Source organism: Bubalus bubalis, chromosome 8 (genome assembly GCF_019923935.1).
Source record: "Bubalus bubalis isolate 160015118507 breed Murrah chromosome 8, NDDB_SH_1, whole genome shotgun sequence".
Classification (NCBI taxonomy): Eukaryota; Metazoa; Chordata; class Mammalia; order Artiodactyla; family Bovidae; genus Bubalus; species Bubalus bubalis.
The window spans coordinates 42,797,871-42,823,373 of record NC_059164.1 but is presented as its reverse complement, the minus strand read 5'-3'; the positions used below and the strand labels follow the sequence as shown (position 1 = coordinate 42,823,373).

The following is a 25,503-nucleotide window of genomic DNA, read 5'->3' as shown; positions in this document are numbered from 1 at the left end:
CTGACCTAGGGCTCCCTAGCACCATGGGCCAAAATAGTCACAAAATGCCTCCCAGTCCACACATTTATGACCATGAAGGAACCCTGCCAACTAAAAATGGGCACGTGCCATCTGCCTCTACACAGATGAGGTCACTCGCTGCTGTGGTCACTGACCTTCAATGCCTCCTGAATGGAGGTCAGGGTGGAGATCAGGAATGGGACACTCTGTGCTCTGGCAGAACAGGCCTTTGGATAGTCAGATGTTCTCTGGAGATTGTACGAGCTCAGTGCTTGCATCTCCTCATACCTAGAAAAGCACTAAAATCATTAAAGGGGACATCTGCTCCTCATGACTAGCAGCAAGCCTCCACCAGAATGTGTGCATGACTGCAAATCCCACCCCTTCACTACAGTCATACCTAATACTGACGGCTCCCCACCTCTCTGAGGCAGTTTCTCAGTTTCTCTGAAATGCTGTCTTCTGGGCTATAGTCCTCATTTTGCCCTGAATAAGACTTAACTCACAACTCTCATGCTGTGAATTTTGTTTTGTTTTTTTTTTTTCAGGTGACAACACACAGCCTATATAGTTGGAAAAAGAAAATATTTTTGGATATATATTTTATTTGACAGTGTTTTAGAATATCATACAGTAAACAAGATTTCTGTAAAAGTTAATTTATCCATAGTGGTGCGTTTCATAAAAATAGTTGCTCACTTACAGTCTTTCTGTGACTATTAATACATGTAATTATATTTATAGAGATACAGCTGTACAGGGTAAATTCACAGCTAACACTACACAGAAATATTATTTGGAATGGGGTTTAGATGATGTGCTGTCTTCACAGGTTATGGATTACAGCCGCATAAAGCAATTACTGCACAAGTAGTAGCTGTGAACTGTGCAAATTAGAGTTTATGCAAGCGTAATCTCAATTTTTTTTTATCCTTTTGTAACACATGGAAAATAAAGGTCAGAGGATACGGTACCCGGACGTGCAGCTACACTACAGAAGCATTGTCCAAAACCAGATTCAATAACTTAATGGCAAAATAGACTGGATTTCTAGTCCAGGGGAGAAAGACTAATTGAGATTAAACCAAAAGTACTGTAAACTGCTACATGTGTTTGTGCTTTAGTTTATGATGACTAAGTTTCATTTTTTGGAAATTGCTTTTACAGGCTGCAAGACTCTTCACTTGAGGCTTTCAACTACATTGTCCTCTTGTCAAACAACTAAACTATACCTCTGCCTGATGGGAATTAAACAGCTGGTGCTCAGGATACTGCACTTAAAGAGAGGGAAAGAGGCAACCCAAGGAAGCTGTTTACATGTGCCCTCTTGTGATGGACCTGATCTCCCTGTTTGACTTTCTGAGTAGGGGAGGTAAGGCTTATTTGCATTTGAACTCCTGTGAGGGGCAAAGTATGGGAAGCCTCATTATTTCAGGTCCCATTAAAGAGAAACTGCCCTCTGAAACATTTGCCTTTTAGTATGTGTAGCTACAAATAAGAATGCATGGATAATTAACTGAAGGTAAAACTTTAAAAAGAAAGATTAAAAATTAAAATGGCAGAGAAGAAAGGCAAGCCTTGAAATTTTACTAGGTTATCAACCATGGGCAAGGGAAATAAACATCTAGACAAAAAAGCAAACCAAATAGAAATAAAAGGAGAAATAATAAGAAAGGTAAGCAGAAAGGAATGCTAAAAAGATCCGTGTTCTTTAATGAAAATAAATGGGCTATAATAACGATTTTTTAATATTAGCGATTCATTGTAATCTGAGAAAATATAGGAGGAATACTTTGCTCTGTCAAGGTGAAAATGTAATGGAAAGAGGATTCTTAAAAAGACAATAAAATGACAGAAATATAACAATGCTGTCAAAGAAACTCCTATCTCTGAGCCTGAGACGAGAGGAAAGCCTTCTCATAAAGGAACTGCAGCAATGCCAATCTCAATTTAACAAATTGTGGTCCTTCAATTATAAAATTTGTATTGTAGATGAAAACTGATTAAGATCTATGAGCTAAACTGCAAAATTCTGACTTATGGCAAACTGTTCCCTAGAATACAATTTTTAAAACGTTTTTTTCTACCACTGAAAATGTACAGAAACGTGATTACAGAAATGGCAGTACAAATGGCAGCACACCAGTGAATTCACTAGGTTTCTAACTCACCCTGCAAGTGTGCAGGGAACACTGCTTCTAAGACTGGTGATGGGTGCCACCGAGTGAGCCGTGGAAACAGGTCATGGGCGAACAGTTCTGAATGTTTCAAAGAAACCTTTTAACCCCTGTCTAGATATGTCAAGAACAATTTATTTACAACTCTTCAGCTCAATTAAAAGATATAATCTTGTCTCAGTTTCAGCTTGCTCCGTGCAGTTTGATTTTTAAGGCGATATTCCAGTTTGTGATTGCTCTTAACTTGTCCAGTTTCTTGAAACAAAGTTTGGATGACATCCAAATCCTTCATGCAGTGGGGGAATTTTTTTTCTTTTTTTTTTTTTACTAAAGCTACACTGCATTCTCTGTGATGTTCTTCATGTTGTTTTGGTTCTTCCGTAGCTGCCAAAGCCCCCACTGTGTAACAGGGGGCTTTAGGATCAGTTAGGTCTGCACTGTGGACACCGTCCGGACCATGCTTATTGGACACGTGGGGCTTCATGTCGGTGCCTCCAAGCCTTGGTGCCTCGTGGATTTATGCGTTTGACAGTGGAAATAAATTAAAACGCCGAGAGACGGAACTTAAGAACGGCCTGCAGGTATTGAGGCGGGGCGGTGGGCTCATCTCCCCGGGGCTGAGGCGCCGGGTTTGAGGACGCCCGGCAGCTTGTCGGAGCCTGGCACCTTCCACGGCCCGGGCGCCACGGCAGCCTTGCGCGCAGGGGCGCCCCCGGGGGGCCGCGCGCCATGCCTGGACCCCGCCCGCGCCCCGGCCCGGCCCTCGACCTCCCGTGCGCCCCCGCCGCGGCCCGGGCCCACAAACGCAGGTGCAGCGCCGGGGCCTCCGTGCCGGCCGAGCTCGGAGCCCGCCGGGGCCTGCAGCCCCTCCTTGTTGCCAGCCCGCGCCGCTTCGGCCAGTGCGGGCCCAGGCGCTCTGGTCTCCGAGGAGGGCCTGCCGGCCTCAGGCTGCCCCTGGCCGCCAGGCGCCTCCTCGAGCCCGGGTTGCACGGCCCTCTGCGGGCTGGCCGAGCGCTCACTCTGCTCCCCAAGGCGCTGCTTCTTCTGGCTGCCGGCTGAAAGCTCCTTTGGTTTCCTAACGTCGTGTTCCCTTTTGATATCCCAAGTTGGGTCTGGGCTTGTCTGGTGGGAAGGGTCGGAGGGTAGGGCTGAATGTGATGGAGAGAATGGAGAGAGGACGTCCTCCAGGGAGACGCCTACTTCCGGCAGACCTGGGGAGGCGGCAGCGGGAGCACTCCAGGAGCCGGGTTCGTCTGTGGGGCAGGAAGCGCAGGCATTAGGGCCCGGCCGCACAGGCTTTCCACCTTTCGCCACCTCCCTCCACATTGGGAATGAGAGCAGGTGGCCGGAGCCACTGCCACCCCCACCCCCACTGCCAAGAGGGCAGCTGACCTCCCCCGTGGGCTCTCTATTCCCATCCTCTACCTCACCCCTTCCCTCCTTGCTGGTTCAGGAAGGTTGTTACAAAGCCCAGGCCTAATCCATCCCTTTGCCCTGGCCCCTTCTCACTTCCTGGGGTGTCATCAGGTCTGACAGTCCTGTGTGGAAATCTGACTTGGCAGAACGTAAATCACCTAGGGCAGCCAGACCCAGAGCTTCCAGTAGGATAGGGCTACGGAAGTCCTCTGCATTTTTAACAGGCATCCAGGTAATTCAGAAAGTGATTGGAGAACCAGCTTTTGAGAAATACTGGCCTGCATTCTCTGGAAGAAGTTGGGGGAGTGACTTTCTCAGCAGTTCAGTGTCACTCAAGACATATTTCTTAGGGACCACCAGACAGAGAATTTGGATAAAGACACCTAAAAAGGTTCGTTTTTCTGGGGACAGGGGTGGGCAGTGGGACCAGGCTGGTGTGGAAGGAGGGACCCTTCTATGAGGCTCTGCCTTAAAGTGTTAGAAAGTTTTGCAGAAACTTTTACTTCCTGGATGGACACCCTTTAGGAGCTCTTTCCTATATATATATATATATAAAATATAATCTCCAACTTTCCTTTGGCCTTATATTGTCAACCTGAGTTCCAAGATTCAAACAGGTAATATAAAGTTGTCTACTAGATGTTCAAACTTTATTGTTAAAACACAAATTATTTTATTCTGCAGAAACCTGAGGTTGGTTGGATACAAGAAGGCAGACACCTTGAGCTCGCCTCCTTTCATGAGCATGCTGGTCACAACCAACTGCTGAACAGCCATTGATAAAAGACAGGAATCTACCAGAAAAGGATATTCTGCATCCGAAGACACAAGAAGAAACCATGAGATAGCGGTAGGGGGGGCACACTCATGATATAATCAAATCCGTTACCACCCGGGTGGGAGACCCACACACTGGAGAATAATTAAATTGCAAAAGTCCTCCCCCAACCTAGAAGAAATAGGCATATTCTTAGAAAAGTACAAATCTCCCACGACTGAACCAGGAAGAAGTAAAAAAAAATAAGAACAGCCCGATGACAAGTACTAAAATTGAATCTGTGATTTAAAAACTCCCGACAAACAAAAGTCCAGGACCAGATGGTTTCATAGGCAAATTCTACCAAACATTTAGAGAAGAGTTAATTAACATCTATCCTGAAACTATTTCAGAGGAAGGGAAACTTCTAAACTCACTCATTCTATGAGGCCACCATCACCCTTGATCGAAAGATTCAACATTATCCAAGTGGACTATACTACCTAAGGCAGTCTGCAGAGTCAGTGCAGTTCCTAGCAAACTTTGTTTCTCACATGGGCACCACCATAACCCAGTCTTCTCTTTACTTCTTCTCTTCCCTACCTCTGGTCTCCATGCAGCAGCAATGTCTCTGAGACATAAATTTGATCATGCCATTCCTTTGCTTAAAACGTTTGGTGGATTCTCACTGCTCTTAGACTAAAATCATTAACAAAGCCCACAAAAGCTTGCCTTATCTGGCCCCTGCCAGCCTCCCCAGCTTCACCTCCATTCATCCCCTGTTCCTCATTCACACTGGTCATTGTGCAGTTACTCACACACACAAGCTCATTCTGTATTCTGGGACCATACATCATTGCTGGCTCCTCTGCACCCCACAGTGATTCACAGGCTGGGTTCTTTTTCATTCTTTAGGACTCCTAAATATTACCCAAGAGAACCCCAACCCACAGTAGGTACTCTAGTCTCCTTGAGAGCTTCTTGTCTTTTTATTTCCTCATAGTGCTTATAATTTGGAATTAATACTTGGCTGCCCCTTTGATTAACATAAGTCTCAGTTAGTAGATTGTAAGTTTCATGAGGTCAGTGACCACACTGGTCTTGTGTATCACAGTGGACTTAACATCTAGCATAGTGCTTGACACAGTAATACCTGTTCACTGTATATTTGAATAAAAAATAAATCTACTGCACAAATAGAAATGGAAGACTTTCCAAGGGGAGGATGACGATGATGTCTGTTTGAAGTGTGAGAGGAAAGAAGGAAGTCTGTGGAAAGAGAGCAGAAGGAGGACACCAGTGACATCAGCTTTCCCTGGTGGCTCCTCGGATGCAGAGGGCAGAGAGGGTCCTGATCCAAGTCCATCTGATACAACAGATGTTCCTTCCCTCTGTAATCTTCGCAGTTATAGTGATAATAATGCCTTTGCTTTAAAGGAACGTCATCCTTATGGAAGCATGAATCAACGTGCCAGTGAATGTTCAGATTAGCCGACAGGTAAGACAGAACCAAAATATCTTGCACGCCCTTGAGGGAGAAGCAACCCCCTTTCCTAAGTTAGATCAACTTTATTCCCCTTGCTGTTATCAGCTCTAGCCAGTTTGGATCTCTCCTAGAAAACAAACCAGTGAATACACATTACATATTACTGGTATATGGTGTACACACATTACACACTCACAAGCACATATCATTATTTCTGGGTTAAAAGATGTATGACCTCTTAAATTATCTTGTAGGAACCTGGCAATATTGAAAAAATAAAATGCTCTCTTTGACTTCATATGTCCAAGCTTTAAAAAAAAAACAGAACAAACCTTATCTACTATGCTTCAACCACTCTTTTTATTTTATTGAATATCACTAGAGTGACAATAACCAGAGAGGTGATCTGCTAGGAATAAACTACTTATTGTAGTAAATATCTGTATTATTGGTTTTCCCAGGTGGCTCTTATTGGCAGCAAAAATTTGTACAGAAGAGGAAAATAAGTCAAGGAAGAGTTGATTTTTTTCTGTGCTGAAGGGTAAGGGAGACCCTTGGAAGGAAGGAAGGAAGGAAGCCAGGGAGTGTTGCAGGGAAAGAGGATCTGTTTCCTGCTATACCCCTTACCTGACAGCGTCCAGGGTTCTAGCTTGGGCTGACCGGTCCCCCCAACCCTGAAAAAGAGCTCCTGCACTTGTCTCCTCCTCTCAGTGAGGTCGGGCCCGAAGCCTAATGGCTGCCTTTTGGATTCGGGCATCTAGGAGAGCAACAGTGCTGTCAGCACCGCTGGGATGACTAATATTGACAACAGCTAACACGGATTGAAGTGCTTCCTAGGTACCAGGAACTATTCTGAACTCTTAAGATGTATTTACTCACCTGTAAACTTGCACATTTACAGATGGGGAAACCAAGGCACAAAAAGTTTACCTTGTTCAAGACTACATAGCAGAAGGTAATAGAACAGGGTTGTTGAATGACTTTCTGAATGGGGTGAAGTTCTACAAGCTCAGCTGGAATACTGTCACAAGACTCCTTTGCTATCAACTCTTTTGATTGGGGCTCATGTCTTCTAGGGCAGCTTGACAGGAACTCCCATCTAAAGCACTGTCAGAGGCAGATCTATTATTAATCCAACTAGTCTCTGAAATGCTATTTGTGTTTGAATCTTGGACACAGAGGAATAGTTACAGAGCCGGGGTGTTGTGTTGATCTGTGGAAATGCTGGGCATATTATTAGCTGGAATCAGAACAGTGAGATTGGATGTCTTAAGGTTGGGGATAATATTATATGCTTTAAAAATATCCCTCATGTTGTCACACCTTGAACCTGAATTGAAAATCTCATCTACAGTGGAAAAAGCCTCTTCAAGTGGTGTTGGAAAAGTTGGATAGCTGCATGTAAATCAATGAAGTTAGAACATACCCTCACACCGTACACAAAAATAAACTCAAAATGGCTTTTAAAGACTTAAATGTAAGACGTAACATCGTAAAACTCCTAGAAGAGAACATAGGCAAAACATTCTCTGACATAAACTGTGCCAGTGTTTTCTTTGGTTAGTCTCCCAAGGCAATAGGAAAGGAAACAAATGGGACGTAATCAAACTTAGAAGCTTATAAAAGATGTTCCTAATTGCTAATTATATTAGAGAAATGCAAATCAAAACTACAGTGAGGTACCACCTCACAGTGGTCAGAATGGCCATCATAAAAACTGCAAATACCAAATGCTGGAGAGGATGTGGAGAAAAGGAAACTCGCCTACAGTGTTGTTGAGAATGTAAGTTCGTATAGACACTGTGGAAAACAGTATAGTGGTTTTCCAGAAACCACTAATAAAACTAAAAATAGAATTACCTTATGATCCAGCAATCCCACAACCTGAATGTTCATCCACAGATGAATGGATAAAGATCTGGTGCATATATACACTGGAATACTACACACCAAAAAATAATGCCATTTGCAATAACCTAGATGCAACTAGAGATTATCATACTAAGTGAAGTAAGTTAGAAAGACAGATACCATATGATATCACTTACATGTAGGATCTAAAATATGACGCAGATGAACCTATCTAAAACAGAAACACGGACAGAGAACAGACTGGTGTTGCCAGAGGGGAGGGGCGGGCTGGGGTTAGCAGATGTAAGCTTTCATATATGGAATGGATAAACAAGGTCCTACTGTGTAGCACAGAGATACTCAATCATAAACCATAAGAGAAAAGCTTATAGAAAAAAGAATGTGCATATACTCACTTTACTGCAGAACAGAAATTACCACAACATTGTAAGTCAACTATACTTCAATACAATAGTAAAAGGATAAATATATAGTAATATACTACTACTAGTACTACTACTAAGTTGCTTCAGTCATGTCCGATTCTATGCGACCCCAGAGACAGCAGCACACCAGGCTCCCCCGTCCCTGGGATTCTCCAGGCAAGAACACTGGAGCGGGTTGCCATTTCCTTCCCCAGTGCATGAAAGTGAAAAGTGAAAGTGAAGTCACTAATCATGTCTGACTCTTAGCGACCCCATAGACGGCAGCCTACCGGGCTCCTCTGTCCATGGGATTTTCCAGGCAAGAGTACTGAGTGGGGTGCCATTGCCTTCTCCAATATAGTAATATAAAAATATTCAAACTAGATATTGGAAGCATCTTTTACATAAATACTTTTGCTGAATTTTATTCAATTTCTGCAAAGAGATTTCTGGATTTGGTTAAGTGTTATTTCCTATAAATTGACTGGGTTAGAGAATACTGATATGGTTATACAGAAATATATTTTCTTCTAATTTAGAATATTACAAGAAAATATAAATGATTAGATCAAAAGACAGTAATGTGAAGTCATTTTGGTATTCAGAAGAAAACTTGTTAAGATGTGTTCAAACCATAATGGCTCATTTGGATTTGTTCTACCATCATGAAGATGATTGATTTTTGTAACAAAATATAAATAAAAATGTGCATTTAAAAAAAATTCAGGAAAAAGTATTTGATTCTGCTCTTTCTGAAGCAGTGTTTCCAGTCTGGAGGCACTGTTAATAACCTTCAAATAAGTATTTGTTTCACCTTTATTATCGGAGAGTGTAAACTAGGTGTTATAGTCACAGTTTTTAAAGTTATTAATGTTTATATTTGTTTACGATGTTTCACATCTATACTCTTTTGCAAGCATTATCAAAGGTGCAGCAGTAGTAAAGCCATGGCAAAATTTACTTCCATGCTTGAGGGCAAATCTCAGTGCAAGGTGGGCTATTAACCGTGGGTCTACGGTTTACTGTGTCCTAAGTATCATACCAGCTACTGTGCCATGTCACATATATTCTCTTTTAATCCTTACACCAGCTCTTAAGAAATGGTGCTGTCATTCCCGTTTCACAGATGAGAAAACTGAGGCTTAGTTAAGCAATTTGCCAGGACCGCTTAGCTAGTAAGAATCAAGATGACTGACTACATAAAATTCCAGAGCCCAAGCCCCAAGTGTTACTAGATTTTAGTGCTTCCGGTACTTTTGTGCTTCCTAACTTTTTCCACATCAGGAAACACATGGAAGAAGAGCTTATTTAGACGTTGCACTGGAGTAAGCTGAAGAAGACAGTCAAGGTCTACAGATAACAGCCAAGTGTGTCCCGAGTGCTAAAGAGAGTCCACGTCCCGGTATAACCCATCAGAGGGGTATCATGGAGAACAGATTTTGAAATTCAGCTTTTTTTTTTTTTTTGTAAACAAGGTACATCTTGATAATCCAGATTGAGCTAGGGGTGTGGGGATGCCCACAGACCAGTCTTAATTAATAAATTATCAACATTACAAGATAGAAGAGAAACATGTCGGTTTATTTATTCCAAGCATGTTTTAGAAAGCAATGCATTCTTCTAAATTAAAATCTTAAAAGTGCAATATGTAAAAGAGATAAAAGCCGGACATCCTTGGTTGGCTGAATGGAGCCACAGTCTCTCCCATTCAGCCCCAAGCCCACCTGCAATGGCTCCTCTGGCCATTTCTCAGGAACATGGAAGCTCTAATGGAATAATCTGAAAACCACTGCCCATTAGGGGTGGGAAGAGGAAACAGTCAAGGAAGATTTGTGCAATAGGCTTTTTTTCTGAGTGGTAGTAGCCAGGAGTTAGGCTTCATAGACAGGAGATAACGGACAGAAGAGAAGCAGGTGGCAATGTCTAGCACACGTGGGAAGGACAGACTTCACCTTCCAGAATTCTGCCTGGGATGGCTGCTGACCTAGAGCCTCAGTGCTCGGCTAAGTAGGAAGTGACCCCATTTGTCTTAAAGTCAGTCAGTCAGCATCTTGTGGAGAGAAGAGTATCCAGAGCAGCCAGGCTTTGAGCCCTCCTAGCCCAAACACTTGTGGCTCAGCTGGTAAAGGCCTGCAATGCGGGAGACCTGGGTTTGATCCCTGGGTTGGGAAGATCCCCTGGAGAAGGGAAACACTACCCACTCCAGTATTCTGGCCTGAAGAATACCATGGACTGTATAGTCCATGGGGTTGCAAAGAGTCGGACACGACTGAGCGACTTTCACTTTCATTTCACTTTAACCAAATACTTGTGGGGGGCGGTGAACTCGGGCAGGTTATGTAACTTTCCAGCTTCAGTTTCTCAACAGAAAATGACAATTGAGAATTAGGGAGTGTTTGCTCTGCTTCCATCACAGAAGTATGGATGGTCACATAGAAGAATATATATGTGAATGTTTATATATGTGTCAGCCATAACATTCATAGTTTGAACCCAAATAAACAGATCATGCAGCTCAATATGAAGAAAAATTGAAATGTGTAGATATCTAAATAGACATTCTCCAAAGAAGATATACAGATGGCCAAAAAGGACATGAAAGTATGTTTAATACCACTACTATCACAGAAATGCAAAACAAAACTACAAGGTACCACTTCGCACAAGCATAATGGCCTTCACTAAAATGTCTGTATGCAATAAATGTGGAGGAGGGCATGGAGAAAGAACTCTCCTACACTGTGGGTGGGAATGTAATCTGGTAAGAGCCATTATGAGGGCCACTGTGGTGGCTCAGACGGGAAAGAATCTGCCTGCAATGTGAAAGACCGGGGTTAGATCCCTGGAGATCCCCTGGAGGAGGGCATGGTAACCCACTCCAGTATTCTTGCCTGGACAATACCCATGGACAGAGGAGCCTGGCGGGCTACAGTCCACAGGGTCTCAAAGAGTCAGACATGACTGAATGACTAAGCATAGCGCATTAAGATTCCTAAAAAACAAAGCTATCACATGATCCACAATCCCACACCTGGGAATGTACTCAAGAAAACAGTAAGGTAAAAGTACATGCCTCCCAACATCATTGCAACACTACTTTCAATAGCAAAGACCTGGAAGCCACCAAACTATTAGCAGATGAGTGGATAAGGATGTGGTACACGTATACAATGCAATATTGCTCAGTCATAAAGTAATGCCACTTGGGACACCACCGCTGGATTTGGAGATGATCGTACTGTGGGTAACAGGTCACACAGAGAAAGACAGCATATGATACCAGGTTGCGGTGGAACCAAAATGGATAGGAATACACAAATTAACAAAAATACACAGACATAAGAAACTTTTGGTTACTAAAGAAAGGTGCAAGAGAGGGATAAATTAGCACTCTGGGATTACCATATCTGTAGAGGTACTCAGCAAGGAGCTACTGTCCAGCACAGGGTATTCACTCAACAATCTGGAATAAGCTATCTGGGAAAAGTGGCCGAAAATGAGTATACACAGCCCTGTGTATAACTGAGTCAAGCTGCTTGACAAGGAAAACAAACCCAAGTTTATCAACTATTTCAGTAGAAATAAAAATGAAATAAAAATATAAACAGGAATGATGCCTAGTATATTCTCACACCTGGGTGAACGGAGCTGGTGGGACATCCCTGGACCCTGAGCATCTAGGGTCCTAAGGCTGGACTGTCCTAAGGCTGAGGGAGCAAGCAGGATGGGGCAGAAAAGGAACTCTTAGATCTGCACTGCCTGGTTCCTCTGCATGGGCTCACAGGCCCCAGACCCAGGCGGGGCATCTGACAGCAAGGCCAGGTCTAGTTCACCCAAAGGTGATGGACCCTGTCGGGTGCAAGACTTGGAGGAGTCACTGGGTCTCCACGTCTCCTGGTGCTGGGGTTCCCACCTCCAGCCTCCTTCCTTAGAGTCACACTGCCTACAGACACAGTTCCCTCATCACAGTGCTTTTGTAGGTGTTGGGATTTGTTCCTGGGTGAAGGGTATGGGGGTGAAAATGGTGAGACAGAAGCCCTGGATATGTGTTCTGGCACATTCAACTCTCATTTACAACTGCAGACTTTCCCTGCCTGAGTAACCAGAGGTGGGGAGGAAGAAATCCTGCTGCCCAGTGGTCATTTCCCAGAACTACAGCTATATCTCCAGTGTTGGCACTGGAGATGCCCATACAATGGAACCAGGTCAGATAGACAAAAATAGACACTACATGGTATTAGTTTGAAGTGTAATCTAAACATGGATAGAAATCAGAGAAACATGCTCATAGGCTTAGAAAAGAAATTTATGGTTACCAAAGAGGAAATGCGCAGAAGAGAAGTAAATTAGCACTTTGGGATAAACATGTAATGTATTTTTGGGGCTTCCCTGGTGGCTCAGATGGTGAAGAGTCTGCCTGCAGTGCGAGAGACCCAGGTTCGATCCCTGGGTCAGAAGATCCCTTGGAGAAGGAAATAGCAACCCACTCCAGTATTCTTGCCTGGAAAATCCCATGGACAGGGAAGCCTGGCAGGCTACAGTCCATGGGGGTCACAAAGAATCGAACACGACTTTAGTAACTTCCCTTTCTTTTCTGATAGTTCTGAAATAGTCAACAAGGCCCTACTGTCCAACATAGGGAACTCTACTCAACACTCTGGAAGAAGCTATCTGGGAGTCCAGAAACAAGTAGATGTACTCCTATCTGTAACTGAATCGATGCCAAAACAAATGCAACTTTGTAAATCAACTGTACTGCATTAGAAACTAAAATGAAGATATCATTAAAGGGAATAATGCCTACTATAGTCACCTCTTGCCTGTGTGGTCAGGGTTGGGGGTACCATCCCTAGAGCCTGAACCAGATTGAGTTGAAAAGCTCAACTGAGGGGGATGGAAAGGATCTGCCAGGAAAGGAAGCCCCTTGGGCCCATGGTGCCTGGTCCCTCCATGTGGGACCACAGTCCCCAGATCACATCGGGCTGTTTAACAGCAAAGCCAAGCATAGTGCACTCAAAGGATGATGGACCCTCAGGTTGCCAGGACTTTGAGGAGTCACCTGGTCTCCATGTCCCCTGGTGCTGGGGTTCCCACCTCCATTCTCCTTCCTTACAGACACTCCATGTATAGAGAATAGCTCCCAACACAGCGCTTTTGCAGGGGTTGGGATTTTTCCCACATTGAAAGGTAAGGGGATGCAAGTGGTGAGACACAGCCCTGGGTCTGTGTTCTGGTACATTCTGCCCTTCTTCACAGCCTAAGAGCAGGACTGCCCCTAATCATCCCCTCACCCTGGTTACCAAAGGTGGAGAAGATGGACTCCTGCCACCTTGTGACTATTTCCTAAACTACAACTTAAAATCAGTGCTTTGGGGAATCGCACTCATAAGGTTATTAGGTTCATTAAGGGAAAAAAAAAAAAAGGGACCTCAAGAATTGTAAAGTCATACTTGAAAAATATTTTTTAAAAAGGTCAACTTTCAATACGCTCATTTCAGGAGAAAAGTCATTTCAACTTTACTCATTTTTTTTTTAAATGTAAACTACTTGGAAAGATGGTCAACACCTAACAGAAGCAGAAGATATAAAGAAGAGGTGTTAAGAATACACAGAAGTACTGTACAATAAAGAACTTCACGACCCAGATAATCACGATGGTGTGATCACTCACCTAGAGCCAGACATCCTGGAATGTGAAGTCAAGTGGGCCTTAGCATCACTACGAACAAAGCTAGTGGAGGTGATGGAATTCCAGTTGAGCTATTTCAAATCCTAATAGATTATGCTGTGAAAGTGCTGCACTCAATATGCCAGCAAATGTGGAAAACTCAGCAGTGGCCACAGGACTGGAAAAGGTCAGTTTTCATTCCAATCCCAAAGAAAGGCAGTGTACAAAGAATGCTCAATCTACTGCACAATTGCACTCATCTCACATGCTAGTAAAGTAATGCTCAAAATTCCCCAAGCCAGGCTTCAGCAATACGTGAACCGTGAACTTCCAGGTGTTCAAACTGGTTTTAGAAAAGGCAGAGGAACCAGAGACCAAATTGCCAACATCTGCTGGATCATGGAAAAAGCAAGAGAGTTCCAGAAAAACATCTATTTCTGCTTTATTGACAATGCCAAAGCCTTTGACTGGGTGGATCACAATAAACTGTGGAAAATTCTGAAAGAGATGGGAATACCAGACCACCTGACCTGCCTCTTGAGAAATTTGTATGCAGGTCAGGAAGCAACAGTTAGAACTGGACATGGAACAGACTGGTTCCAAATAAGAAAAGGAGTACGTCAAGGCTGTATCTTGTCACCCTGCTTATTTAACTTCTATGCAGAGTACATCATGAGAAACGCTGGGCTGGAAGAAGCACAAGCTGGAATCAAGATTGCCGGGAGAAACATCAATAATCTCAGATATGCAGATGACATCACCCTTATGGCAGAAAGTGAAGAGGAACTAAAAAGCCTCTTAATGAAAGTGAAAGAGGAGAGTGAAAAAGTTGGCTTAAAGCTCAACATTCAGAAAACAAAGATCATGGCATCCGGTCCCATCACTTCATAAGAAATAGATGGGGAAACAGGGGAAAGAGTGTCAGACTTTATTTTTTTTTGGCTCCAAAATCACGGCAGATGGTGATTGCAGCCATGAAATTAAAAGACGCTTACTCCTTGGAAGGAAAGTTATGACCAACCTAGATAGCATATTCAAAAGCAAGAGACATTACTTTGCCAACAAAGGTCCGTCTAGTCAAGGCTATGGTTTTTCCTGTGGTCATGTATGGACGTGAAAGTTAGACTGTGAAGAAAGCTGAGTGCCGAAGAATTGATGCTTTTGAACTGTGGTGTTGGAGAAGACTCTTGAGAGTCCCTTGGACTGCAAGGAGAGCCAACCAGTCCATTCTGAAGGAGATCAGCCCTGGGATTTCTTTGGAAGGAATGTTGCTAAAGCTGAAACTCCAGTACTTTGGCTACCTCATGCGAAGAGTTGACTCATTGGAAAACACTCTGATGCTGGGAGGGATTGGGGGGCAGAAGGAGAAGGGGACGACAGAGGATGAGATGGCTGGATGGCATCACTGACTCGATGACGTGAGTCTGAGTGAACTCCGGGAGATGGTGATGGACAGGGAGGCCAGGCGTGCTGCGATTCATGGGGTTGCAAAGAGTCGGACACGACTGAGTGACTGATCTGATCTCAACTTGGAAAGATGGTCAACATCCCTCATTATCAGAGAAATGTAAATCAAAATGAGGTACATCCTTGCACCAGTTAGAGCAGACATCGTCAAAAAGTCTACAGCAGTAAATGCTGGGAAAGGTGTGGAGGAATGAACTCTCCTGCACTGTGGGTGGGAATGTAACCTGGTAAGAGCCACTAGGAAGGAGACTATGGAGGTTCCTTAAAAAATGAAGTAAACGCTACCACATGATCTGTGATCTCACCTCTGGACAGATATCCGACAAAACCCTAAGCGAAAAGAAACACGCACCGTAATGTCATTTCAACACTACTTTCAACAGACATGACCTGTCCATCAGCAGCGAATGCATAAGGAAGATGTGGGCAGCCATATTGGGTAGCCATAAAATAGAATAAATTAATGCTACTTTCAGCAACATAGGTGGACTCGGAGATGATCATATTATGGGTAGCAGGTTACACAGAGAAAAACAGATAGCATACATATCACGCTGGGGTACAATCTAAAAATGGATAGAAATACATGAATTGACCAAACAGAAATACACTCAGAGGCTTAGAAAAGGAACCTATGGTTACTGGAGAGGGAAAATACTGGACAGGGATGAATCAGCATGTGTGATTATTACATGAAAACTGGCATCTGTAGAGATAATCAACAAAGACCTGTTGTTCTGTACAGGGAACGCTAGTCAACACACTGGAAGAAGCTATCTGGGAAGGGGGGCAAAACCCAGTAGATGTATTCGTATGTATAACAATGCATGTGCTTGATGGGGAAAAGAAAAGCAACATTGTTTATCATCTCTGTTCCAATAGAAATAAAAATGATACAAAACTATAAACAGGAATGATGTCTACTATATTCCCCTCAGGCTTGGGTGTTTGGTACTGGTGGGACATCCCTGGAGCCTGAGCAGCTAGGGTCCTAAGGCTGGACTGTACTAAGGCTGAGGGAGCTGAGAAGGATGAGGCAGGACAGGAACCCTTAGACCTGCACTGCCTAGTCACCCTGCATGGGCCCACAGCCCCCAGATCAAGGCGGGGCATCGGACAGCAGTCAAGTCTAGTGCACCCAAAGGATTATGGACCCTGTGGGTTGCAAGACTGAGGAGTCACCTGGTCTCTCTGTCTCCTGATGCTGCGGTTCCCACTCCAGTCTCCTTCCTTAGAATCACCCCACATATAGATGAAAGCTCCCTCAGCACTGCACTTTTGTAGAGGTTGGGATTTGTTTCTGCATGAAGGGTAAGGGGATGCAAGTGGGGAGACAGAAGCCCTGGGTATGTGTTCTGGCACATTCAGCTCTCATTTTATAACCGCAGACTTTCCCTCATTTCCCCCTTGCCTGAGTAACCAGAGCTGGGGAAAAAGAAATCCTGCTGCCTCGTGGCCATTTAAGATTACCACAGCTATAAAATCAGTGCTATGAAATCTTTCCTCAAGAAATGTGCTGTGGTAAGTAATCAAAAGAATATTCAAAACACAGCCACTTTCAAGAAACTCTTTTCAAGAGAGAAGCTATTTCAAATTTCCTTAAAAATACTTAAAAAAAAAACAAAAACAAAGACAACGGAAAGATGCTCAACACTGCTCAATATCAGAGAAATATAAATCAAAAGTAAAACGAGGTACCACCTTGCACCAGTCTGAGTGACCATCGTAGAAAAGCTTACAAGCAGTAAATTTTAGGGATCACATGCTAAAAAGGAATACTCCTATGCTGTGGGTGGCAGGAGCTATTATGAGGGATACCATGGATGTTCCTTAAAAAACAAAATGATAGCTACCACATAATCCACAATTCCACTCCAGGGCATATATATGACAAAAACCCTAAGGCTAAAGACACATGGACCCCAACATAATTGCAAAACTACTTTCAACAGTCATGACATGGAAGCCACCAGACTGTCCATCAGCAATTGAACGCATAAAGACGATGTGGTACACATATATTAATACAAGGGAATACAGTTCAGACAAGAAAAGGAATGCAGTGATGTCACTGCCTATAACATAAGTGGACCCAGAGATGATCATACTATGGGACACAGGTTAGATAGAGAAGGACAGAAAGCTTACGATATTACGTTGAGGTGCAATCTCAAATTGGATAGAAATATATGAATTTACAAAACAGAAAAACCCTCAGAGACAGAAAAAACTTAAGGTTACCAGAGGGGAAAGGTGCAGGAGAAGAACAAATTAGCACATGGGATTAATATATGAACACTGATTTCTGTAATAGATACTCAACAAGGTCCTCCTGTCCAGTAGAGGGGACTCTACTCAACACTCTGGAAGAAGCTGTCTGGGAGGGTCTGAAAATGAGTAGATGTATGCCTATGTATAACTAAGTCAAGCTGTGTGACACCTAAAACAAACAACATTATAAATCAACCATACTCAAATAGATACTGAATATTAAATGAAAATGTTAAAAGCAACGATGCCTATTATATTCACCTCTTGCCTGGGTGTTCAGGGCTGGTGGGATGTCCCTGGAGCCTGAGCTGGATAGGGTTCTAGGTTGGACTGTCTTAAGGCTGAGGGAGCTGGGAAGGATGTGCCAGGAAAGGAACTCTTTGATCTGGAGTGCCTGGTCCCTCTCATGAGACCACTGTCTCAGATCCACATGGGCTATGGGACAACCAAGCCAAGCCTAGTGCACCCAAAGGATGATGGACCCTGTGAGTTGTGAGACTTGGAGGAGTCACCAGGTCTCCATGTCTCCTAGTGCTGGGGTTTCCACCTCCAGCCTCCTTCCTTAGAGTGACCCCACCTAGAGACCACAGCACCCTCATCACAGCACTTCTGTAGAGGCTGGGGTTTGTTCCTGGGTGAAGGGTAAGGGGGTGGAAGTGGTGAGGCAGAAGCCCTGGGTGTGGGTTCTGACACATTCTGCTCTCATTTAAACCCAAAGCAGGACTTTCTCTCATCTCCGCCTTGCTGCTGCTGCTAAGTCGCTTCAGTCGTGTCCGACTCTGTGTGACCCCATAGACGGCAGCCCACCAGGCTCCCCCGTCCCTGGGATTCTCCAGGCAAGAACACTGTAGTAGGTTGCCATTTCCTTCTCCAATGCATGAAAGTGAAAAGTGAAAGGGAAGTCGCTCAGTCATGTCCGACTCTTCGCGACCCCATGGACTTCAGCCTACCAGGCTCCTCCATCCATGGGATTTTCCAGGCAAGAGTACTGGAGTGGGGTGCCATCGCCTTCTCCGCATTACCAGAATAGTAACCAGAGGTGGGGAAAAGAAATCCTGCCACCACGTGGTCGTTTCCCTGAACTACAGCTTTAAAACCAGTCTTCAGGCCACGCATTCACAAGGCCTGTGTGGTTATTAATGAAAACAGCCCTCAAGATATGTGCTTTGTCGGTAAATGGAAAGAAAATTCAAAAAATGTATCTTTAAGAAGTCCATTTCCAAAGAGAAGCCATTTGCGTTACTCAATAATGCTTTTGTTTTTATAAAAGGACAGGAAAGATGTTCAACATCACTCATTATCAGAGAAATGTAAATCACAGCTATAAGGATTTATCAGAAGCCATCATTCATTAACCTCCAATTAAAATAAATAAATTTATATTAAAAAAATGGACAATTAAAAGGGATTAATGTCCAGCATATATAAAGAACTCCTACAAGTCAATAAGAGAAAAGGCAAAAGCCCAGTGTGCTTAGTCGTGGTTTTTTTTGTGTGTGTGTGAAAAAAAAAAAAAGTCTACAAGCACTGATTTTGGGGACGGCATGGTGAAAAAGATCTCTAGTATGCTCTGGGTGGGAATGTAACCTGGTAAGAGCCATTGCAAATGACATGATGGAGGTTCCTTTAAAAACGAAACGAGAGCTACCACATGATCTGTAATCCCACTCCTGGGCATATACCTGATGAACTCTCTAAGGTGAAAGACACATGAACCTCAACGCCATTGCAACACTGCTTTGAATAGCCAAGACATGGAAGCCACCAAACTGTCCATTAGCAGATGAGTGCATGAAGATGTGGTACACGTATACAAAGGAATATTGCCTACTATAAAAAAAGGAATAAAGTTATGTCACTTGGAAGAACACAGGTGGATTTGGAGATGATCATACTATGGGAAGCAGGTCCCATCGAGAAAGACAGATAGCATGTGATACCAGGTTGCGGTGGAAACTAAAATGGATAGAAAAACGAACTGAAAAAGCAAATGCCCAGACATAAAACAGTGAACTTTCGGTTCACAAGGCCCCTCAGGTGAATAATAGCCTGCCCTGAAGGAACGTGCTGTGGTAGGTATTCAAAAGAAAATTCAAAATAAGGCCGTAATTTAAGAAGCCCATTTCAAGAGCGAGGCCATTTCAATTTTACTCAAATTGTGACTCAAAAACATTTTACTTTTTCTTTTCCCCTGTAAAGGACATAGAAAGATGTTTCACATCACTTATTATCATAAAAATGTAAATCAAAACAATAATAAGGTAAAACCCAGCACTAGTCCGAGGGGCCATCATCAAAAGGTCTACAAGCAGTAAGTGTTGCAGAGGACCTAGAAAAAAAAGGATTCTCCTAAGCTGTGGGTGGGGACGGTACCTGGTAAGAGACACTACAGAGAACATTGTGGAGGTTCCTTAAAAATGAAATTACAGTGCCCACAGGATCAGCAGTCCAACTCTTGGGAATATACTTGAAGAAAACCCAAAGGTAAAAGATGCACCACCCACACGTCACTGCAGTAATACCTTCAGTCGCCAAGAAGCCAACGAACTGTCCATCAGCAGATGAAGGCATAAAGACGATGTGGTGCGTGTACACAAGGGAACATCACTAGGCCATTAAAAATAAAAAATAATGCCACTTGTAACAACTCAGGTGGACCTGGAGATGATCATACTGTGGGACGTCGGTTAGATAAAGACAGATAGCATATACGTCATGTTCAGGTGGAATCAAAAAATGGATAGATACACCCTAATTGAAAAGAGACATATCCTCAGAGACTTAGAAAACTATATTTACCAAAGAGGAAAGGTGGGAAAGAGGGAAAAATTAATACATGGGATTAATATATGAACACAGATACATTTAATAGATAATCAACAAGCACCTTCTGTCCTGCACAGGGAACTCCACTCAACACTCTGCAAGGTGCTATGTGGGAAATGAAGGCGAAAATGAGTAGACGTAGCCCTGTGTGTAACTGAATTGAGCTGCTTGACACCAAAAACAAACACAACACTGTTTATCAACTGTGTTCCAACAGAAATAAAAAGTGAACTGAAAATATACATAGGAAGGATACCTACTACATTCCCCTCATGCCTGGATGGCCGGGGTACCTACCTCTGGCTCAGCTGGGTTGGGTCTTAAGGCTGGACTGTCCTAAGGCTGAGGGAGCGGGCATGAGGTGCCAGGAAAGGAACTGCCTTAGACTCATAGTGCCTGGTCCCTCCTCATGGGACCACAGTCCCCATATCTAGGCAGGTGATCTGACATCAAAGCCAGGCCTAGTGCACCCAAAGGATGATGGAGCCTCTGGGTTGCAGATCCTTTGAGGAGTCTCCTGGTCTCCACGTCTCCTGGGGCTGGGGTTCCCACCTGCAGCCTCGCTCCTTACTGCTATCCTGCCTATAGATGACAGCCCTCTCACCACGGCACATTTGCAGGGGTTCGGATTTGCCCTGGAGGAAAGGAGAGGGGGTAGAAATGGTGAGACAGAAGCCCGGGGTGCGGGTGTTGGCACATACTGTTCTCATCTATAACTCAAGACTTTCCCTCATCTCTCCCTTGCCAGAGCAACCAGAGGTGAGGAGGAAGAAATCCCACTGCCTCGTTGCCATTCCCCATAACTACAGCTGTAAAATCAGTGCGTAGGGGAACTGCATTCACAAGGCTACTAATGAAAACTCCCCTCAAGAAATGTGCTGAGGTAGGTAATGGAAAGAAATTTCAAAACACAGCCAACTTTCAAGAAACCCATTTCAAGAGAGAAGCCATTTCAATTTTTCTCAAAAATATTTTGTTTTGTTTTTTAATGTAAAAAGGCCATGGAAAGAAGCTCAACATTGCTTATTATCAGAGAAATATAAATCGAAACTATGAGGAACCACCTTGCACCAGTCCAAGCGGCCATGCAAGAAAAGTCTACAAGTAATAAATGCTGGGGAGGGTGTGGAGAAAAAGAACTCTCCTATGCTCTGGGTGGGAATGTAACCTGGTAATAGCCACTACGAAGGATACTATGGAGGTTGCTTAGAAAACGAAATGAGAGCTACCACGTGATCCACAATTCTACTCCCGGGGATATACCTGAGGAAAATCCTAAGTCAAAAGACACATGTTCTCCAATGTCATTGCAACACTGCCTTCAATAGTCAAGACCTGAAAGCCACCACACTGTCCACCAAAGGAATGGATAAAGATCATGTAGTACATGTATCCAGGGGAATATTGCTCAGACAAGAAAAAGAATAAAGTAATGTCACTTCCTACACACAAATGGATCTGGAGATGAGCATACTATGGGAAGCAGGTTAAAGACAGCATATGATACCACTTTGGGGTGGAATCCACAAATGTATAGAAATACACAAATTTACAAAACAGAAACACACTCAGACTCAGAAACTTAAGGTGACCAGAGGGGAAGGGTGCTGGAAAGGGATAAATTAGCACGTGGGATAAATATATGAACACTGATACTGTAATAGATAATCAACAAGGACCTCCTGTCTGGCACAGGGAACTGGATTCAACACTCTGGAAGAAACTATCTGGGAAAAGAGGCCAGAAGTGAGCAGATGCATCCATATGTAAAACTGAATTGAGCTGCTTGGCACCAAAAACAAACACAACATTGTTAATCAGGTGTATTCCAATAAATACAAAAACGAAAGGAAAATATAAACCGGAAGGATGCCTGCTATATTCCCCTCATGCCTGGGTGATCTGGGCTGGTGGGACCTCCTTGGAGCCTGAGTTGGTGAGCATTCTAAGACCAGACTGTCTTAAAGTTGAGGGAATAGTCACAAGGTGCCAGCAAAGGAACACCCTTGGACCCATGGTGTCTTGTCCCTTTGCATGGGACCACAGTCTGAAGATCCAGGTGGGCTATCTGACAACTTAGTCAGGCCTACCGCACCCAAAGGATGATGGACCCTCTGGTTTTAAGACTTTGAGGAGTCACCTGGTCTCCATGTCTCCTGGTGCTGGGGTTCCTACCCCTAGCCTTTTTGACAGCACTCTCATCACAGGGTTTTTATAGGGACTGGGATATTTTTGGGGGGGCAGAGTGTAAGAGGGTGGAAGTGGTGAGACAGAAGTCATGGGTGTGTGTTTTCTGGCACATTCGGCTCATTTACAACCTAGGAGCAGGCGTTTCCCTCATCTGCCCTTTGCCCCTGTTACCAGTTGGGGGGAAAGTGAAACTCTGCCACCTGGTGGCCACTTCCTATAACTGCCACTTTAAAACCAGTGTTTAGGGGAATGGCTGGAGAAGGCGATGGCACCCCATTCCAGTGCTCTTGCCTGGAAAATCCCATGGATGGAGGAGCCTGGTAGGCTGCAGTCCATGGGGTTGCGAAGAGTTGGACACAACTGAGCGACCTCCCTTTCACTTTTCACTTTCATGCATTGGAGAAGGAAATGGCAATCCACTCCAGTGTTCTTGCCTGGAGAATCCCAGGGACGGGGGAGCCTGGTGGGCTGCCGTCTATGGGGTCACACAGAGTCGGACACGACTGAAGCAACTTAGCAGTAGCAGCAGCAACGGAATGGCATTCACAAGGCCTGCTGGTTCTTAATGAAAACTGCCCGCAAGAAATGTGCTGTGGTAGGTAATTGAAAGAAAATTCAAAACACAGTCAACTTTCAGAAAACCCATTTCAAGAGAGAAGCCATTTCAATTTTCCTCAAAAAAAAAATTTTTTTTCCCTAAGTGAAGGACATGGAAAGATGCTCAGCATCGCTCATGAATGGAGACATGCAAATGAGAACTACAATAAGGTACCACCCTGCATCAGTCCAAGCAGCCATCACAGAAAAGTCTACAAGCAGTAAATGTTGGGGAGGGTGTGGAGAAAGAACTCTCCTGTGCTGTGGCTGGGAACGTAACCTGGTAAGAACCTCTATGAAGGACACCATGGAGTGGAGATTCCTTTAAAACTGAGACGAGAGCTACCACAGGACCCTCAACCCCATCACTGGACAAACACCTAACAAAAACCCTAAGGCAGAAGACAGACGACCCCCAAGGTCACTGCAACACTACTTTCATTAACCAAGACCTAAAGCCACCAAACTTTCTATCAGCAGTTGAAATCATAAAGAAGATGCGGATGAATGGATAAGAAAGCTGTGGTACATACACACAATGGAGTATTACTCAGCCATTAAAAAGAATACATTTGAATCAGTTCTAATGAGGTGGATGAAACTGGAGCCTATTATACAGAGTGAAGTAAGCCAGAAAGAAAAACACCAATACAGTATACTAATGCATATATATGGAATTTAGAAAGATGGTAACAATAATCCTGTGTACGAGACAGCAAAAGAGACACTGATGTATAGAACAGTCTTATGGACTCTGTGGGAGAGGGAGAGGGTGGGAAGATTTGGGAGAATGGCATTGAAACATGTAAAATATCATGTATGAAATGAGTTGCCAGTCCAGGTTCGATGCACGATACTGGATGCTTGGGGCTAGTGCACTGGGACGACCCAGAGGGATGGTATGGGGAGGGAGGAGGGAGGAGGGTTCAGGATGGGGAACACATGTATACCTGTGGCGGATTCATTTTGATATTTGGCAAAACTAATACAATTTTGTAAAGTTTAAAAATAAAATTAAATTAAAAAAAATAAAAAAAATAAAGAAGACGCGGCACTTATATACAGGGAATGTGCTGCTGCTGCTGCTAAGTCGCTTCAGTCGTGCCTGACTCTGTGTGACCCCATAGATGGCAGCCCACCAGGCCCCACTGTCCCTGGGATTTTCCAGGCAAGAACACTGGAGTGGGTTGCCATTTCCTCCTCCAATGCATGAAAGTGAAAAGTGAAAGGGAAGTCGCTCAGTTGTGTCGACTCTTAGCGACCCCATGGACTGCAGCCTACCAGGCTCCTCCGTCCATGGGATTTTCCAGGCAAGAGTACTGGAGTGGGGTGCCATTGCCTTCTCTGACAGGGAATGTGGCTTAGCCATAAAAAAGAATATAGTCCCATTTGCAACAACACTGGCAGACCTAGAGATTATCATACTGCTGGAAGAACGTCAGATAAAGACAAATAACATATGATTCTACCACTTTGAGGTGGAATCTAAAAATGTATAGAAATACATGATTTTACAAAACAGAAACATACTGAGAGTCTTGGAAAAGAAACTCATGGTTGCCAAAGAGGAAAGGTGGGGAAGAAGGATAAATCAGCATGTTGGGATTAACATATGAACACTGATACCTCTAAAATAGATAATTAAGAAGGGTTTCCCTGGTGGTCAGCTGGTGAAAATTCCACCTGCAGTGTGGGGGACCTGGGTTTGATCCCTGGGTTGGGAAGATCCCCTGGAGAAGGACATGGCAACCTACTCCAGTATTCTTGCTTTGAGAATCCCATGAGCAGAGGATGCTGGTGGGCTGCAGTCCATGGGATTGCAAAGAGTTGGAAATGGCTGAGCAACTAAGCATAGTACAAGAAGGAATTGTTGTTCAGCACAGGGAACTCCACTGAACACCCTGGAAGATGCTATCTAGGAAAAGAATCTAAAAAAGAGTAGATGTACCCCTATGTATAACTGAATAAATCTGGTTCATGTCCAAAAGAAATGCAACATTGTTATTCAACTGTACTCCAATATTAACTAAAAAAGAAATGAAAATATATGAACAGGAAGAATGCCTACAATATTCCCCTTACACATGGGTGTTTGGTGTTGGTGGTACATCCCTGGAGCCTGGGCTGGCTAGGGTCCTGAGGCCGGACTGTCCTAAGGCTGAGAGAGCTGGGAAGGATGTGCCAGGAAAGGAACCCTCTTGGACCCGAAGTGCCTGGTTCTTCTGCATGGGACCATAGTCCTCACCAGGCGGGCCATCTGACAACTAAGCCAAGGTCAGTGCACCCAAAGGATGATGGACCCTCTGGGCTGTAGGTCCTTTGAGGAGTCACCTGTCCTCCATGTGTCCTAGCGCTGGGGTTTGCACCTGCAG

General features: G+C 44.0%; 1 protein-coding gene and 1 long non-coding RNA gene across 25 annotated transcripts in view; one reads left to right on the top strand and one right to left on the bottom strand.

The window, feature by feature from the left end:
- Window positions 1-13,725, top strand: part of LOC102399409 — a 33,413-nt gene extending 19,688 nt beyond the window's left edge. For 8 of the 13 annotated variants that reach the window (XR_006553054.2, XR_006553057.2, XR_006553051.2 and 5 more), the window contains 3 exons: window positions 1,168-2,758; window positions 3,818-3,984; window positions 4,278-7,761. This is a non-coding gene — a long non-coding RNA (uncharacterized LOC102399409). Of the gene's footprint in view, window positions 1-1,167; window positions 2,759-3,817; window positions 3,985-4,277; window positions 7,762-13,667 lie in introns of those variants that run through there. The other 5 variants (XR_006553056.2, XR_006553059.2, XR_006553048.2 and 2 more) reach the window with 5 other exon arrangements.
- Window positions 586-25,503, bottom strand: part of MAGI2 (membrane associated guanylate kinase, WW and PDZ domain containing 2) — a 1,452,748-nt gene continuing 1,427,830 nt past the window's right edge. For 10 of the 12 annotated variants that reach the window (XM_025291997.3, XM_044947146.2, XM_044947145.2 and 7 more), the window contains one exon: window positions 586-3,430. In XM_025291997.3, the coding sequence (XP_025147782.3) occupies window positions 2,781-3,430 (650 nt within the window). In that variant the 3' untranslated portion in view covers window positions 586-2,780. The remainder of the gene's footprint in view (window positions 3,431-25,503) is intronic. The other 2 variants (XM_025292002.3, XM_025292003.3) reach the window with 1 other exon arrangement.